The following is a 19,404-nucleotide window of genomic DNA, read 5'->3' as shown; positions in this document are numbered from 1 at the left end:
CACGGTTGGGTGCATCTTCCAGTCATCTCAATCAGCTAACGCATGGCACCGCCTGCTTTTGTCGTGTGACCTCCTGCCAGCGGCGAGCCTTCGACACTTCACACGACGACCTCAAAGTGCACCTAGCCTGGCACAAGAGCTGTTGTGACATCAACGACACTTAGCGGGGGGCTGTGGTTGTGAGTACGTGGGTGTGTGCGCGTGTGTGTGTACCCTCTGTGTTGTTCTGTGTGCGTCCGTGTGCGCGTGTGTACTCCCTGTACTGTTGTGTGTGTGCGTGTGTGTAGACTCCCAGCATTACTGTGCGTGTGTGTACTTCCCGTGTTACCGTGTGTGTGTGTGCACGCACCTTGCGGAGTGTCTTGGGGGTGGGCTGGGGGGGGCTGAACCCCACGGCACCCCCGGCCTGGAAGGAGCTGCGTGGAGCGGGCCGCGGTCTCAGGCTGTTCTCCCACCCCGCGTGACCCCGTGACCCCCGCACCTTCGCAAACAAAGACAAAGGTGCCCCCCCCCCGTAGCGGTGAAGCCTTGCACAGTATGCAGGGGCCAAGTTGCGCGGTTAGCGACCACTCGTCAAGGCCGGCACGTAGAGACCCATAGACTCACACTGAGACCCATAGACACACACAGAGACCCATAGACTCACACAGAGACACATTGACTCACACTGAGACCCATAGACTCACACAGAGACCCATAGACTCACACAGAGACCCATAGACTCACACTGAGACCCGTAGACTCACACAGAGACCCATAGACTCACACATAGACCCATAGACTCACACAGAGATACATAGACTCACACTGAGACCCATAGACTCACACAGAGACCCGTAGACTCACACAGAGACCCGTAGACTCACACATAGACCCATAGATTCACACTGAGACCCGTAGACTCACACATAGACCCGTAGACTCACACAGAGACCCAAAGACTCACACAGAGACCCATAGACTCACACAGAGATACATAGACACACACAGAGACCCATAGACTTACACAGAGATACATAGACACACACACAGATCTATAGACTCACATAAAGACCACCCACAGACTCAACCACCTTGACGGAAACGTCACAGCTGCTTCTCTCTACACCAACAAGTAGATGAAGAGCATTGAAGCTCGATGGCGAGATGTTAACTACCTCGCCTGGTATACAGGAGGTCGTGGGTTCCATCCCGACCCTGACACCTGCTGTATATTTGGAGTTTGCGTATCTCTCTCCACGTGGTGAGATGTTAACTACCTCGCCTGGTATACAGGAGGTCGTGGGTTCCATCCCGACCCTGACGCCTGCTGTATATTTGGAGTTTGCGTGTCTCTCTCCACGTGGTGAGATGTTAACTACCTCGCCTGGTATACAGGAGGTCGTGGGTTCCATCCCGACCCTGATGCCTGCTGTAAATTTGGAGTTTGCGTATCTCTCTCCACGTGTTGAGATGTTAACTACCTCGCCTGGTATACAGGAGGTCGTGGGTTCCATCCCGACCCTGACGCCTGCTGTATATTTGGAGTTTGCGTGTCTCTCTCTCCCTGTGGTAGCGTGGATTTTTCTTCAGGTCCTCCGGTGTTTTCTCCCACATTTAGAATCACCGTGCGTTTAGAGCATTTGGCTGCTTTGAATTTCCACATCATAAGCAACTTCATTGGGCTATCATTTGAGGCCAGGTCGCTTCTACAAAAGAGCTACATAGCTCAGTGGGGCCTTAATTGGGAAAATACAAAAAATAGTTTAGTTTTAGTATCGGCAAGTCAAATCTCGTCCCGCTCTGCTCCACGCGTGTGCCCCGACCCACCGGGAGTCAACACTGAGAAGAATATAACTCACCGACCACCCCCCCCCCCTCCAGACATCTGTGACAAAGAGCTTCATAGGTCATCGGGTTCCTCTCGTCTGAACAAAACTGTACTATTTTCTATTTTATCGACCAGGCAAGGCCCACTGAGCTCTGTAGCTCTTTTTCACAGGCGACCTGGCCACAAATAACAGCTCAATGAAGTGGCTTACAGTGTGGAAATTTAGACCAACCAAATATTGTAAACCCACCGTGATTTTAAATGTGGAGGGGAAAAAAACCAGAGGACCCAGATTAAAATCAACGCAGTCACGGTGAGCGAAACACGCAAATTCCAAATACACAGCAGGCGTCAGGGTCTGGATAGAACCCACGACCTCCGCCGTACCAAGAGAGGCAGATAATATCTCCTAGCCACCGCGGCGCCACGAGTAAAGATTCTGATTCTGAGTGTGGCCTTAAAAGTGGCATCGCACGACGTCTTGAGAGACCGCTATTGCGATCGTGCCCAGCCAGCCCCTCCACATGATCAACGTTCTCCGAGGCCACGCAGCCCTGACACCCAGTCAGGGTCTGGGTGTCAGGGCCACATGCCTGTGTGGTAAAACTGGCTTGACTCGTTTCGGGAGCTCCCTTTGTCAGACCGGTTTGGCGCGCATTACAAGAGGCTCGGACTGTTAAACAATAACAATGTCTTTAGCCAGCAGGAGGTCAACGCTGAACACCGCACGACTCCCTGGAGGGTCCTGTCGCTGCCACATTGGGTGTTAATTTCAGATAAGTTGTGTGTATTATCATTTTTATACACGCGGGAGGAAACTGGAGCACCCGAAGAAAAGAAAAATCATTGCAGGACCTGACGACATCTTGCAAGCGGTGATCCAACGACATGTTCTGGTCGAGTGTGGTGCCGAGGCTCTTTAGATCTAGAGTAGAACACCGATTCCTATCACACCTGATCCTCTCACAAATGTTTTAGTTTGAGCCGGCGTGCCAACCGGCAGCACCTCCGATATTCCTGCACTGAGCAGCATGTCGCTCCGTGCACACCGCACGGAGCACCGCTCGCGTGGCAACCTTCGAGGTTATTGCCGAGGCTCTCCGTATCGAACGTTGACTATCACTGCGGTGCATAATCAGCATATTGATGGGACTCGTTGTCAAGCGATCGGAGAGAGACACACGTTGAAAATGGGCAGGCCACGAGGACGGAGGACCACCGCGGTAAGCCGATTAGGCGAAGGACTGTTCATCATCCAGCTTGACGAACTCTGATCGACCATGTAGGTATGACTCAATCCACCCAAGTGCCGTACCCGATGGTATTGAGTGCCACTTGCTGTAAATGCCTTCTCCTGGGAGGAAACCACAAGCCCACTTGGTTTTTTTTTTCTCTGATGCTCAAGGTGATGATCTCTGACTTGCTAACTCTGCTCTCCACTCCACACGTCACAAGGATGAACAACACACAGACAATTACTTTATTTTAAAAATGTCTCCGGAATTCACGTTTGTTCAACCGAGCAAATGCCAACGGGCTCGCGGGCCACCGCCACCTCACGGCCATCTGCGAGGCGGCGGCGTCGGCTGCAGCCATCGTGCCAATGGAGCGTCGTTTGGACAAGGCGAAGAGAGAGCGAGTGGGGACTGCAGGCCGTTCACCCGGGTCTCACCTGGTCAGACTCGGCGAGCGCCGAGGGGGAGTTCTCCGCGGTCCAGCTGTTCGCGGGGCTCCCCGGGGTGCGGAACAGACTTTCTGCTCCGCGCACACAAAGACAAAGGTCCCACGTGTAGCCTACGACAGGCTGTTGGGGCAAGTGTCGCTCGCGAGCGCCTACGTAGGCCGGCACGGCGCACGACTCGGTGGTGGAACCAGAGGTACGCCCGCCCGGGCCGCCATTGTCTCCCCAACGCTGATGTCTGATGCACCGTGTCTAGTACTCGTTTAAGGCTGAGTCGACCTACAACAGGCCCAGGACCAGTTTAGCACAAAATCCAAGGCACGACGACAGTGAAGGCAACGACGGTGATGAGGATGATGACGACAATATTCATGATAATGATGATGGCAATGACGATGATGATGACGACGGCGATATTCATGATAATAATGATGATGGCAATGACGATGATGACGACGACGATATTCATGATGATAATGATGATGACAATGACGATGATGACGATATTCATAATGATAATGATGATGGCAATGACGATGATGACGATATTCATAATGATAATGATGATGGCAATGACGATGATGATGACGACGATATTCATGATGATGATAATGATGGCAATGACGATGATGATGACGACGACGATATTCATGATGATAATGATGATGGCAATGACGATGACGACGACAATATTCATGATGATAATGATGATGGCAATGACGATGATGATGACGACGACGATATTCATGATGACAATGACGATGGCAATGCTGATGATGATGACGAAGGCAATGACGACGACGACGATGACGTCAGCGATGACGTCAGCGATGACGACGACGACATCGTCACCCACCTGTGCTGTCGGGCGAGCCCTGGCTAGCGTCGTCCAGGCTGTCGCCCGCCCTGCGAGCGTCCACCCCCGGCCCCGGGCGACGATGCACCCCGCGCCCGCCCGCCGCTCCACCCACGTTGTTCTCGGGGGTGGCGCCGGGGGGCCCGGTGACGCCGTGCGGTTGTTTGCCCGGGGTCATGTTGTTGGCGTTGTTGTTGTTGTTGTTGTCGCTGGCGGTGACGCCGACGTCTGCCGGCTCGCCGTTGCTGAGCGGTGGCGCGAGGGGGGGGGTGCCCACAGCGCCCGAGCAGTTCTCGTTCTGATTGGGGGGGGGGGGGAGTTGTTGTGGGCAAGGAGGGTTTCATCCTTGTCATCTTCATCAGCAGTCGCATCAGTAGCACCATGAGCAGCATGAGCAGCAGCATCATCAGCAGCAGCATCATCATCAGCATCGTCAGCATTATCATCAGCAGTAGCAGCAGCATCATCAGCAGCACCAGCGGCATCATCATCATCGGTGGGATGAACGTCGTCGCCATCAGCAGCATCATCATCAGCAGCAGAATAAGCAGCATAAGCAGCAGCATCAGCAGCAGCATCGTCACCATCATCAGCAGCATTATCAGCATCGGCAGTATCATCGGCAGTATCAGCACCATCAGGAGCCGTGATCTATCCACTGCAGGGTGAAGGCTTCCCCAAGCCTCTGCCGTCACTGAACCCGTACTGACAAGCGTGGTGAAGTATGACCGAGGATCCTCCATGAATGTCGTGCCTCGAGAGGCGTTCATCCAGCAGTGGATTGACAAGGGGCTGTGGTGATGATAATTAGTATTGCTAAGCACGTGTTCTGATGATTATTATAATATATCAACATGCTCTGATGATGATTATTTTAATATATCAACATGCTCTGATGATTATTATTATAATATATCAACATGCTCTGATAATTATAATATATCAACATGCTCTGATAATTATAATATATCAACATGCTCTGATGATGATTATTATAATATAACAACATGCTCTGATGATTATTATATATCAACATGCTCTGATGATGATTATAATATATCAACATGCTCTGATGATTTTTATAATATATCAACATGCTCTGATGATTATTATATCAACATGCTCTGATGATTATTATAATATATCAACATGCTCTGATGATTATTATAATATATCAACATGCTCTGATGATTATTATAATATATCAACATGCTCTGATGATTATTATAATATATCAACATGCTCTGATGATTATTATAATATATCAACATGCTCTGATGATTATTATTATGATATATCAACATGCTCTGATGATTATTATAATATATCAACATGCTCTGATGATTATTATTATAATATATCAACATGCTCTGATGATTATTATAATATATCAACATGCTCTGATGATTATTATAATATATCAACATGCTCTGATGATGATGATTATAATATATCAACATGCTCTGATGATTATTATAATATATCAACATGCTCTGATGATTATTATAATATATCAACATGCTCTGATTATTATAATATATCAACATGCTCTGATGATTATTATAATATCAACATGCTCTGATGATTATTATAAAATATCAGATGCTCTGATGATTATTATAATATATCAACATGCTCTGATGATGATGATTGTAATATATCAACATGCTCTGATGATTATTAAAATATCTAAACATGCTCTGATGATTATTATAATATATCAACATGCTCTGATGATTATTATAATATCAACATGCTCTGATGATTATTATAAAATATCAGATGCTCTGATGATTATTATAATATATGATGATGCTTTGTCTTGTGTTTGCATGCTCACCACAAGTCCTGCCTGTGGTTAATGCAGTACATGATTCCTTGCGAAATGTTTCTATTTGATGTTCCAACATCTAAACTGTTTTATTGCCAGAAGGGGTGACACCTATTCTTGTTTCTGTCAACACTTTGATACTGGCAACAACACAAAACGGTCCATTTGGATTAAACCGATGTTTGTCTCGTTCATTTGCTTGCAGATAACATTTGGATAACTTCTGCATACATTTATTGTTAATTTATACACACAATGATCAACAACACATCATACTCCTAAATGATAAGTAATCGACTTACAAGCAAACGTCATACACTGTTAACACAGATTAGCGTCACGACAATTCGCATATCATTGACATCTCGTTTGCATATGCCCTGATGGGAGATTTAAAAATTGATCTTTACACAAATAATTTAGGCATGGCATACAAAGTCCTCAATAATAGGCGTTTACACCTCATCCAACTTAGTATAAAGCAATATATTGTTATTAAAGAATCGATAGCGTACAGGAGTTAACACATTGTAAATACTTATCGGGCCTTCACGCATCACGTTGATCCATCGTCGCTAATCGATTAATCGTCACAACCATGAATAAATAATCAGTTTCATAATCGAACCAAAACCCCTAACATCCCCACCCCCATCCCCTCCGTTAAGTACCACCGTCTCATCAGCCTCATCGATCTCGCACTGACCAGCGTGGTGAAGTATGGTCAAATACCCAGGGGTGGAAATGGGATTATTATTTGTTTTTAAATGGTCCGCGTGTTTCCACCAGGCGTGGTGTGACTCCCAAACGAGTTCTATTCGAGAGGGGGTATAGCTCGAGAAAACAGCCACGTCTTAGAGGCGATTCCTTCTTTATGGCCTTTTAATAATTCGCCAAAAGTGAGTGTACTTTATGTTGATATGGCCGTGTCGTGGTGAAGCCTATGTTCGGGGTAGCCTGTTGGACTGCCTGATGACAGAGGCGGAGGAGTTCACCGTCGCCAGTGGTAAACAGAAGTGGTAAACATTACAAGTTCGTGGAAAGTTTGGGAGATTAACAAAACATTTTAATGATAAATTCTTGAATCCATATTGAACGCAGTCACGTGATTACATTTTCGGAATCAGAATATTTTTTTTACTGAAGGAATCCGATGAGCTGTAAAGCTCTTTTTCACAGACGTCTAGCAGGGGCACTGAGAAAGAACGTTACAACAACGGTGCAAAATCACACGGCAGGTGTGCAAAGTACACGGAAGGTAAACAAATCGCCGATCAAATAGTCACCACTGAATCCCCTCCTCCCACGCTAACCCAAACCACGGAGGGCCCAATCATCAATTCCTGGGACAATCTACAGGAACGGTGATCAATTTATTTTGTTTTATTTTTATTATTTCCATTCTACGTGACTTTACCGAAAGAACCAAGAAGATGAATCCCCTGCAGTCACGAAAGCTTTAAATCGAAAAAAGGAACGATGTTCATGCGCTGTGAACGGGCCAATATTAGACAATCCAGGCCACACAGCGATATTGACAAACAACGTGTTACTGTTATTGTTGTTGTTGTTCGTGCCACAAAGGTTCACTCACTGCAGGGCCACGTGACGCTCTCATCACTCATCGTGGAGGTCGACGAGTTCCTCCATCACGTGCGTGCCACGTGGTGCGGCGCGATCACGTGCCCGGCAACAAGGGGAGGGGGTGAGTGGTGGGAGGGCGTGGGCGTGGGACGGGTGGGGGCGAGGGCGGGAGGGGAGGGGGCGAGAGTGGGGGGAAGGTGGGGGATGGGGCGAGGGTGGGGGGAAGGGTGGGGGGACGAGGGTGGGGGGGAGGAGGCGAGGGTGGGGGGGCGGGGGCGAGGGTGGGGGGAGGGTCGGGGGAGCGAGGGTGGGGGGGAGAGGGTGAGGGGGTGGGGGCGAGGGGGTGGGGGGAGAGGTTGGGGGGGAGGGGAAGAGGTTGGGGGGGAGGGGAAGAGGTTGGGGGGGAGGGGGCAAGGTTGGGGGGAGGGGGCGAGGGTGGGGGGTCCTCTCACCTCGTGGGGGGTCCGCATGAGCTCCGATGAGGGGGGGCGACCTCTGCTGTGGCTCGTGGGGTGCCGTTTCCCGGAACCAGAACTCCGGGCTCCACCTTTGTAGCACCCGCGCTGATGAAATAAATAAATAAATAACTAGGTGCGCGCCCATCGATTCGGGGCTCGCGGCGACTGCTCGGCTGGCGCGCGGCGGAGTCGCGCTCCAACGCGACTGGGCTCTGACGCGCTTCCTCGCATTCGGGGAACACTTTTCGCACCTCTTTATGACGCGGTTCCTGAGCACCTCGTTATAACGCGGTTTCTGACCACCTCGTTATAACGCGGTTTCTGACCACCTCGTTATAACGCGATTTCTGACCACCTCGTTATAACGCGGTTCCTGAGCACCTCGTTATAACGCGGTTCCTGAGCACGTCGTTATAACGCGGTTCCTGAGCACCTCGTTATAACGCGGTTCCTGAGCACGTCGTTATAACGCGGTTCCTGAGCACCTCGTTATAACGCGGTTTCTGACCACCTCGATATAACGCGATTTCTGACCACCTCGTTATAACGCGGTTTCTGACCACCTCGTTATAACGCGATTTCTGACCACCTCGTTATAACGCGGTTCCTGAGCACCTCGTTATAACGCGGTTCCTGAGCACCTCGTTATAACGCGGTTTCTGACCACCTCGTTATAACGCGGTTTCTGACCACCTCGTTATAACGCGATTTCTGACCACCTCGTTATAACGCGGTTCCTGAGCACCTCGTTATAACGCGGTTCCTGAGCACCTCGTTATAACGCGGTTTCTGACCACCTCGTTATAACGCGATTTCTGACCACCTCGGTATAACGCGGTTCCTGAGCGGTTTCTGAGCGGCCCATGACGGAACTACTTTCTCGAGCTGCGCGGGGCGAGCGGGAATGGTACGGCGCGGAATGGTACGGCGACGTGGCGGAGTACGCTCGTTGATTTACTTGCCCCATCATCTCACTGCGCATGGGTACAACCAAACGTCATCGTGATTACATTATTTACTGGGGGGGAGGAGGGGGGGTGAATTGTATTCGCTTAACGCGCCACTTTTCAGGAACGCATCTACGGCGTTAAACGAGGACTCTCTGTGCCCTACTTGATTAGTCGTTTGCACTGACCTCGTGTGTGTATCCGGGAGAGTCTTCAAGACTCGGCTTTCAAGCGGCTCCTGCCGAATTGGAATGTTTGCCCGAGTCTATTCATGAACGTTTGGCTTCTTATACGGGGGATGGGGGCACTCAAAAGGATCCGCACAGATGGGTTCATGAACCCACTTGCTCTACTGCTGTCTGCCAGCCATCACCCCACGCTGTCCAGTGGGAGTTTGGGGGAGACTCACTAATTAATATATGCGTGATCCATCAATCCTTGCATCTTATAAGCACTGGATCACAAGCGCATGTAGCCGGCACTAAAAGGTGATGATGTGAATGATGGTTATGATACATTCTGTATGAATTTATGATCATACACTGTACATTATGATAATGATGGTGCATTGTAGATGATGGTGATGATGCTACACTGTGTTCATGATTGATGACGATGATAACGATTATAATTGGTGGTGGTGATGGCGGTGGTGATGGTGGTAGTGATGACGGTGGTGGTTATGATGGTGGTGGTTGGTGATGATGGTTGTGGTGATGATGATGTTGGTGGTGATTATGATAATGGTGGTGATGATGATGTTGGTGGTGGTGATGAAGATCGTGGTGATGATGGTGGTGATGGTGGTGATGATGTGGTGGTGGTGGTGGTGATGATGGTGATGGTGGTGATGATGATGGTGATGATGATGATGGTGATGATGATGATGGTAATGATAGTGATGGTAATGATAGTGGTGGTGATGATGGTGGTGATGAAGATGATGGTGATGATGGTGATGATAGTGATGATGGTGGTGATGATGGTGATGATGGTGGTGGTGGTGATGATGATGGTGGTGATGATGGTGATGATGATAGTGATGATGATGGTGGTGGTGATGATGGTGGTGGTGATGATGATGATAGTGATGATGATGGTGGTGGTGATGATGATGATGGTGGTGATGATGATGATGGTAACGATAGTGGTGGTGATGATGGTGGTGATGATGGTGATGATAGTGATGATGATGGTGATGATGGTGGTGATGATGGTGGTGGTGGTGATGCCAGGGCCGCTCAACTTCCTCGTGTCACGACGCCGCTATTGAGGAAGTCCGCAGGACAGAGAGAGAGGAGCGTTTAGAGAGAGGCGGGGGAGGGAGTGGGGGAGGGAGAGTGGAGGAGGGGAAGAGAGCGGGTGAGAGTCGAGAGACAGGGGAGAGGGGAGAGAGGAGAGAGTCTAAAGAGGGGGGAAGAGTGGATCGAAGGAAGAGTTGAGAGACGGGAGAATGGAGGTAGAGAGAGGGGGAGAGCGTGGGGGACAGTGGAGAGAAAGGAGAGAGGGAGAGAGTGGAGAGAGGGAGAGAGTGGAGAGAGAGAGAGTGGAGAGAGAGTGTGTAAAGTGTAAAGAGGGGGGAAGAGTGGAGAGAGGGAAGAGAGTGGAGAGGGAGCTGGGAGTGAGGGGGATGGGGGATCCCATAGGGAGAGAGAGAGAGAGTTGGTGCACAACAAGAGAGTACAAAGAGAGTAGCAGTGGGGAGAGTACGGGGAGAGATTAGCAACAGGAGAGACGTGGGGGGGGGGAGTGTACAAAGAGAGTAGCAGTAGAGCGAGTGGGGGTAGAGAGAGCACAGAGAGAGCGAATTGCTCTCCACTGTCCTAGATCGCAACAAATACAGTACCCACACAGACAATGGTCCCCCGGGTAGGCTCAACAGATATTTGAGACAGAGTCGCACCGATGCCTGGGCATTGTAAATATTGTAACGAAGACAAAGGCGCAGCCCGGCAATGGCCTTTGTCTCACGGCGCTGCTGGTGGCAAGAGAGAGAGGGGGGGGGTGGGGAGAGGGGGGGGTGGGGAGAGGGGGGGGTGGGGGGGTGGGGGGTGGGGGGGTACCCACGACTTTACCCCACCGCCCACCGCCCGACGTGATCACGGACTCGCTGCTGTGGCCGCCGCAACACCGTTTGTATCACGTGGTGGTGTGGTGTGGTGGTGTGGTGTGGTGGTGTGGTGGTGGTGGTGTGGTGGTGTGGTGGTGGTGGTGTGGTGGTGGTGGTGTGGTGGTGGTGGTGTGGTGGTGTGGTGGTGTGGTGTGGTGGTGTGGTGGTGGTGTGGTGTGGTGGTGGTGGTGTGGTGGTGGTGGTGTGGTGGTGTGGTGGTGTGGTGGTGGTGTGGTGGTGTGGTGGTGGTGTGGTGGTGTGGTGGTGGTGTGGTGGTGTGGTGGTGGTGTGGTGGTGTGGTGGTGGTGTGGTGGTGTGGTGGTGGTGTGGTGGTGGTTGTGGTGTGGTGGTGGTGTGGTGTGGTGGTGGTGTGGTGTGGTGGTGGTGTGGTGGTGGTTGTGGCGTGGTGGTGGTGGTTGTTGTTGTGATGTAGTGGTGGTGGTGGTTGTGGCGTGGTGGTGGTGGTTGTGGCGTGGTGGTGGTTGTGGCGTGGTGGTTGTGGCGTGGTGGTGGTGGTTGTGGCGTGGTGGTGGTGGTTGTGGTGGTGGTTGTTGTGGTGGTGGTTGTGGCGTTGTGGTGGTGGTGGTTGTGGCGTGGTGGTGGTGGTGGTGGTGGCGTGGTGGTGGTGGTGGCGTGGTGGTGGTGGTGGCGTGGTGGTGGTGGTTGTGGCGTGGTGGTGGCGTGGTGGTGGTGGCGTGGTGGTGGTGGTGGTGGTTGTGGCGTGGTGGTGGTGGTTGTGATGTAGTGGTGGTGGTGGTGGTTGTGATGTAGTGGTGGTGGTTGTTGTTGTGGCGTGGTGGTTGTGGCGTGGTGGTGGTGGTGGTTGTGGTGGTGGTTGTTGTGGTGGTGGTTGTGGCGTGGTGGTGGTTGTTGTGGCGTGGTGGTGGTGGTGGTGGTTGTGGCGTGGTGGTGGTGGTTGTTGTGGCGTGGTGGTGGTGGTTGTGATGTAGTGGTGGTGGTGGTTGTGGCGTGGTGGTGGTTGTGATGTAGTGGTGGTGGTTGTTGTTGTGGCGTGGTGGTTGTGGCGTGGTGGTGGTGGTTGTGGCGTGCTGGTGGTGGTGGTTGTGGTGGTGGTTGTTGTGGTGGTGGTTGGGGCGTGGTGGTGGTTGTTGTGGCGTGCTGGTGGTGGTTGTGGCATGGTGGTGGTGGTTGTGGCGTGGTGGTGGTTGTGGCGTGGTTGTGGTGGTTGTTGTGGCGTGGTGGTGGTGGTGGTGGTTGTGGCGTGGTGGTGGTGGTGGTGGTTGTGGCGTGGTGGTGGTAGTGGTTGTGGCGTGGTGGTGGTGGTGGTTGTGGCGTGGTGGTGGTGGTTGTGGCGTGGTGGTGGTTGTGGCGTGGTGGTGGTTGTTGCGTGGTTGTGGTGGTTGTTGTGGCGTGGTGGTGGTGGTGGTGGTGGTTGTGGCGTGGTGGTGGTGGTTGTGGCGTGGTTGTGGCGTGGTGGTGGTTGTGGCGTGGTGGTGGTGGTTGTTGTGGCATGGTGGTGGTGGTTGTGGCGTGGTGGTGGTTGTGGCGTGGTGGTGGTGGTTGTGGCGTGGTGGTGGTTGTGGCGTGGTAGTGGTTGTTGTGGCGTGGTGGTGGTGGTTGTGGCGTGGTGGTGGTGGTGGTGCTGGTTGTGGCGTGGTTGTGGCGTGGTGGTGGTTGTTGTTGTGGCGTGGTGGTGGTTGTTGTGGTGGTGGTTGTTGTTGTGGCGTGGTGGTGGTGGTTGTTGTGGCGTGGTGGTGGTGGTTGTGGTGGCGGTGGTTGTGGCGTGGTGGTGGTTGTTGTGGCGTGGTGGTGGTTGTTGTTGTGGTGGTTGTGGCGTGGTGGTGGTGGTTGTTGTGGTGTGGTGGTGGTTGTTGTGATGTAGTGGTGGTTGTTGTGATGTAGTGGTGGTTGTTGTTGTGATGTAGTGGTGGTTGTGGCGTGGTGGTGGTTGTTGTGGTGGTTGTGGCGTGGTGGTGGTTGTTGTTGTGGCGTGGTGGTGGTTGTGGCGTGGTGTGGTGGTGGTTGTTGTGATGTAGTGGTGGTTGTGGTGGTTGTTGTGGCGTGGTGGTGGTGGTTGTTGTGGTGGTGGTTGTTGTGGTGGTTGTTGTAGCGTGGTGGTGGTTGTTGTGGTGGTGGTTGTGGCGTGGTGGTGGTTGTTGTGGCGTGGTGGTGGTTGTTGTGGTGATGGTTGTGGTGGTGGTTGTTGTGATGTAGTAGTTGTTGTGGTGGTTGTTGTGGTGGTTGTTGTGGTGGTGGTTGTGGCGTGGTGGTGGTTGTTGTGGCGTGGTGGTGGTGGTTGTTGTGGTGGTTGTTGTGGTGATGGTTGTTGTGGTGGTGGTTGTTGTGTTGTGGTGGTGGTTGTTGTGGCGTGGTGGTGGTGGTTGTTGTGATGTAGTAGTAGTTGTTCTGGTGGTTGTTGTCGACTGTCGACACGCGGCACTGCCCGCGTGACGCCGTTTAACATCAAGTCAGTAAATTGCCTTTTGGGGTCGTTCCATTGTACGAGTTTCATCACCATCATCATCACGATGATTATGATATTATTATTTTTAAAAAATACGAACTTTATCAGCTGGTGAGCAGAGAGAAAGGTGGGGTCAATGAGACGGAGAGAGAGAGAGCAACAAATAGAACGAGAGAGAGAGAGTGAGAGAGTGTGTGTGAGTGTGTGTGTGAGAGAGTGTGAGTGTGTGAGAGTGTGTGTGAGAGTGTGTGTGAGTGAGTGTGTGTGAGAGTGTGAGAGAGTGTGAGAGAGTGTGAAAGAGTGTGTGAGAGAGTGTGTGTGTGTGAGAGAGTGAGAGAGTGTGTGTGTGAGAGAGTTTGTGAGAGAGTGTGAGTGAGTGTGAGAGTGTGAGAGAGTGTGAGAGAGTGTGAGAGAGTGTGAGACAGAGAGTGTGAGTGAGTGTGAGAGTGTGAGAGAGTGTGAGTGTGTGAGTGTGTGTGAGTGTGAGAGAGTGTGTGAGTGTGTGTGAGTGTGAGAGAGAGTGTGTGTGAGTGTGAGAGAGTGTGTGTGAGTGTGAGAGTGTGAGAGAGTGTGAGAGAGTGTGTGAGAGTGTGAGACAGTGTGTGTGTGTGTGAGAGAGTTTGTGAGAGAGTGTGTGAGTGTGTGAGAGTGTGAGAGAGTGTATGTGAGAGAGTGTGAGACAGAGAGTGTGTGTGAGTGAGTGTGAGATGTGTGAGAGAGTGTGAGAGAGTGTGAGACTGTGAGAGTGTGAGAGAGTGTGAGAGAGTGTGAGACAGTGTGTGAGAGAGTGTGAGAGAGTGTGAGACAGAGAGTGTATGTGAGAGAGTGTGAGAGTGTGTGAGACAGAGAGTGTGTGAGTGTGTGAGAGTGTGAGAGAGTGTATGTGAGAGAGTGTGAGAGAGTGTGAGACAGAGAGTGTGTGTGAGTGAGTGTGAGAGTGTGAGAGAGTGTGAGAGAGTGTGAGACTGTGAGAGTGTGTGTGAGTGAGTGTGAGAGTGTGAGAGAGTGTGTGTGAGTGTGAGTGTGTGAGAGAGTGAGAGATTGTATGTGAGAGAGTGTGAGAGAGTGTGAGACAGAGAGTGTGTGTGAGTGAGTGTGAGAGTGTGTGAGAGAGTGTGAGACAGAGAGTGTGTGTGAGTGAGTGTGAGAGTGTGAGAGAGTGTGAGAGAGTGTGAGACTGTGTGTGAGAGTTTGTGTGTGAGAGTGTGTGAGAGAGTGTGTGTGTGAGAGTGTGTGAGAGAGTGTGTGTGAGAGTGTGAGAGAGTGAGAGAGTGTGAGAGAGTGTGTGAGAGAGTGTGAGCGAGTGTGTGAGAGAGTGTGAGCGAGTGTGTGAGAGAGTGTGAGCGAGTGTGAGAGAGTGTGAGACAGAGAGTGTGTGTGAGTGAGTGTGAGAGTGTGAGAGAGTGTGAGACTGTGTGTGAGAGTGCGTGGGGGCCGTGGTGTGGTGAGGGTGGTGGTTGCCATGGGCCCGTGGTTCTCGCGCTCTGTTGTTACACCACTCGCTGAACCCCCCTGGCATTCGCACAAAACCCCTCTTGGCTTCAGGCTGAGTCGACCTAGGGGCAGGCCCAGGACGGGTTCTTATACAGGATTCGCCACTGGTTTTTTTGCGTCGTGGGGAGAGAATGGAACTTGCAGCGCGCTAACCACGACGCCACCGCTCTTCCCCCATACTCACACAAAGACAAAGATCCCCCGTGTAGCCTGAACAGACTGTTGGGGCAAATAAAGGCCGGCACGACACACGAGGGAGTGGGTGGCCAGCACCACGCCCGGCCGCCTTTGTCTCCCCGGTGGCTCGGGACCGGTTCAGAAAATCGTCATTGGTCCTGTTGGTGGTCCGTGAGCGGGAATCGAACTCGGATCGCCGGGTTCGTAGCTCAGCGTAGCGCTAACCACTGGACCACCGCTCCCCACACACACTGACTTAAATACATATGCACACACTCACCACACACCACTCGCACCACACTCACACACGCACACACTCACACACGCACACACTCACACACGCACACACACACTCACACACTCACACTCGCACACACTTACACACGCACACACTCACACACGCACACACACTCACACACGCGCACACACACTCACACACGCCGCACACACGCGCACACGCCACACACACGCCACACACACGCACACACTCACACAGTGTGTGAGTGTGTGAGTGTGGCTGGATCTAGCAAAACCTCCGACTCCTTTGTTCTGTGGCTCAGCATTCTCCCTCCCCCTCTCTCTTTGAGTCACCAGCAAAACGCGAGGGTCCTTTGTGAGCGTGCGTGAAGTGTGCGGGTCAGCGTGTGGGTGTGTGTGGGTGTGAATGTACGTGAGCGTGTGTGTGTGAGTGTGTGGGTGTGAATGTACGTGAGCGTATGGGTGTGTGTGTGTGAGTGTGTGGGTGTGAATGTACGTGAGCGTGTGGGTGTGTGTGTGAGTGAATGCACGTGAGCGTGTGGGTGTGAATGTACGTGAGCGTGTGGGTGTGTGTGAATGTACGTGAGCGTGTGGGTGTGTGTGGGTGTGAATGTACGTGAGCATGTGTGTGTGAGTGAATGTACGTGAGCGTGTGGGTGTGAGTGTGGGGAGCGGTAGTGTAGCGGTTTGCGCGCTGCGCTATGAACCCGCGACCCGGGTTCGATTCCCGCTCACGGCCAACATCAGTGACGATTATCTAAACCGGTCCTGGGCCTCCCCTAGGTCGACTTAGCAGCAGCAGCGATCTTAACCGCTCCTGGGCCTCCCCTAGGTTTCAAATGAGTACCTGGTACAATGTGTAAACATCGCCATGAGGGAGACAAAGGCGGCTGGGCGTGGTGTTTGCCGTGCCGGCCTTCATAGGTGCTCTCTAACAGCACTTGCCCCAACAGTCTGTTACAGGCTATGCGGGGGATCTTTGTCTTTGTTGTGTGATTGTGTTGCGCTCACCCCCATTAGCAGGCGTGAATATTTAAATATTTAACCTCCTCCTGGGCTCGGACTTGAGTGACTACCTAGGGCTGACCACCCCAATCGTGTGTCGTGGTAACCCATCGTAGGTGCAGTTCCCTAACAGCACTTGCCCCAACAGTCTGTAGCCTTTGTCTTTGTGTGAGCGAGTGTGATTGCATCATCGACTGTGTGGGTGTCACAGTGCGCGCGTTCTCTGCACCTGTGAAGGCCGGCACGGCACATTGAGGGGGTTAGTGTTAGGTCCGCAACCACGCCCGGCCGCCTTTGTCTCCCCGGTGGCGATGTTTACACACAGCACCAGGTACTCATTTGAGGCTGAGTCAACCTCGGGGAGGCCCATGACCGGTTCAGAGAATCGTCACTGGCGTTGGCCGTGAGCGGGAATCGAACCAGGGTCGCCGGGTTCGCTAACAGCTACGCTACCGCTCACACACACACTTACACACGCACTCACACACACTCACGCACACACTCACACACGCACACACACTCACGCACACACACACACGCACTCACACACACACTAACGCACTCAGGCACACACTCACTCACACACACACACTAACGCACTCACGCATACACACGGACTCAGGCACACACTCACACACTCGCACACACACACTCTCACTCGCACACTCACACACGCACACACTCTCACTCGCACACGCACACACTCACACGCACATACACACACACATACTCACACTCGCACACACACGCACATACTCACACTCACACACACGCACATACACACAAACACACTCACACGCACATACACTCGCACACACGCACACACGCACACACACTCACACACGCACACACACTCACATACGCACACACACACTCACACATACTCACACTCACAAACATACTCACACACATACTCACATACACACTCATACACACTCAAACGCACACATACTCACTCACACACACACTCACACACACTCACTCACACACACACACACATACTCACACTCACACACACATTCACACTCACACACACTCACACACACTCACACACACACACTCACACACACTCACACACACTCACACACACACATACTCACATTCACACACACACTCACACACACACTCACACACACACACATTCACACACTCACTCACACACTCACACACACTCACACACTCTCACACATACTCACACTCACACACACGTCGGCTTGTGGCGGCGAGCTTCGCCAACTCCAGCGGCCGCCCTCCTCAATACTGTGGCGTCAAAGCCCAGAACGTGCACGGCGCGTGGCCACTTTCTCTCGGCAGAGGACCCCGTGCGAGATCCCCGCACTGTGCGCCAGGCGAATTCAAATCAGTTCGTCATGAGAACAAACGACGATGACGACTCGATTGATTATACGGGTCGCGTGAGACTCCGTGAGACCTGGCCAGACGTCGTTGTAGTCCAATAGCGACCAACAAGGCAGAGTGGAGTCGAGCTTGCGCGTGTTGAATGGAACGTGTTGAATGGAACGTGTTGAATGGAACGTGTTGAATGGAACGTGTTGTTGTTGTTGTTTACGATCGCCCGTCGCGTACCCTGGATGCTGAGCTGGCAGTCGAGGCTCGCATCCCGTCTCCCTCTTATCTCTCCTCTCTCTCCTCCTCCTTCTCCTCCTCCTTCTCCTCCTCCTTCTCCTCCTCTCCCTCCTCTCTCCTTCGCTCTCCCTTTACACTCTCCTCCTCCTCCTCCGCCTCCTCCTCCTCCGCCGCCTCCTTCTCCACCACCACCACCACCACCACCTCTGTGAACAGGGAGTATGGATAGAGATGGAGCAACCATCATCAGTGGGAGTCGTCAACACGCAGAATTAAAGGTAGAGGCGCAGCCCGGCAGTGGCGTGGTTCCAGCCTTAGCGCGTATCGCCGTTTTGTTGGCGCAGATGTGCGCGGTTCGAAGCCAGCAGACGCCCTGGCTAATACTGCGAGTGTAGTGACGAAGGTAACATTCCGCACCAGGTCTGCTACGCTCACAGTGGAGGTTAACAGATTCCGTGACCCAATTGGCAAGAGGAGCACCGTTGTGAGACGACGCTCATCAGCGATCACCCCCCCCCCTACTGGCGATAGACGCCTGCCCCAACCAGGTCACTGCTGTGGTAACGTCGGCTCATCCTGGTCACTCGAGTTCTCACCTGGTTGAGCAAAATCAACTCGACGACTCCCACCGGAAGGATCTGCACAGAGAGCCCCCTCTTGGCCTACTCTTCCACGCTGTCCCCAGACGTCTTGGAAGATTTGGGAGGACCCCCCACACTTTACCCCACTGCACACGACATCGACAAGTATGGCGAGTCAGATTATTAATCAAGACTTCCCTCGAGTGGAGGTCACTCCGACGACAGCAGTGGCGTTTGCAAGCAATTGCGGGGCTGCGCCTTTACCTCGTACACGTGGAGACACGAGAACGGAGTTCCGCTATTGCCTGGGGGTTTTTTTTAATTTTTTAGCGCAAACCAAAGGCGTGAGCTTCTGTCGTTCCGGAGACTGCGTTGGGAACATTTCTAAAGCCTCCAGGTCTGCGCGACGGTTCAGGCCATTGTCTCGAGATCTTCCCCAGAGTCGAGAGCGGTGGACAAAGGCGTGGACAATTTTGGAAACGGACCAATTGTGACCTCGCTTGTTTTTATGATGATGATCTCTCTGGAAGAGGCGTCGTTTGGCTTCGTATTTAATCGTTTGTTTTTTTCTTGCCGCTCGAGTGGGCAAAAGACAAGGGG

General features: G+C 52.2%; 1 protein-coding gene across 1 annotated transcript in view; it reads right to left on the bottom strand.

The window, feature by feature from the left end:
- Positions 1-18,423, bottom strand: part of LOC116942556 (DNA (cytosine-5)-methyltransferase 3A-like) — a 43,867-nt gene extending 25,444 nt beyond the window's left edge. Inside the window, exons 1-5 of the mRNA XM_032954605.2 lie at positions 18,224-18,423; positions 8,215-8,325; positions 4,348-4,645; positions 3,483-3,565; positions 350-481 (exon numbers count right to left, since the gene is read on the bottom strand). Of these exons, the coding sequence (XP_032810496.2) occupies positions 350-481; positions 3,483-3,565; positions 4,348-4,645; positions 8,215-8,325; positions 18,224-18,256 (657 nt within the window). The 5' untranslated portion in view covers positions 18,257-18,423. The remainder of the gene's footprint in view (positions 1-349; positions 482-3,482; positions 3,566-4,347; positions 4,646-8,214; positions 8,326-18,223) is intronic.
- Positions 18,424-19,404: the final 981 nt, after the last annotated feature.

This window comes from Petromyzon marinus, chromosome 15 (assembly GCF_048934315.1).
Source record: "Petromyzon marinus isolate PM22_M1 ecotype Great Lakes invasive population chromosome 15, UKy_Petmar_22M1.pri1.0, whole genome shotgun sequence".
Classification (NCBI taxonomy): Eukaryota; Metazoa; Chordata; class Hyperoartia; order Petromyzontiformes; family Petromyzontidae; genus Petromyzon; species Petromyzon marinus.
Note: the sequence above shows the minus strand (reverse complement) of the source record. Positions and strands in the feature narration are given on the sequence as shown.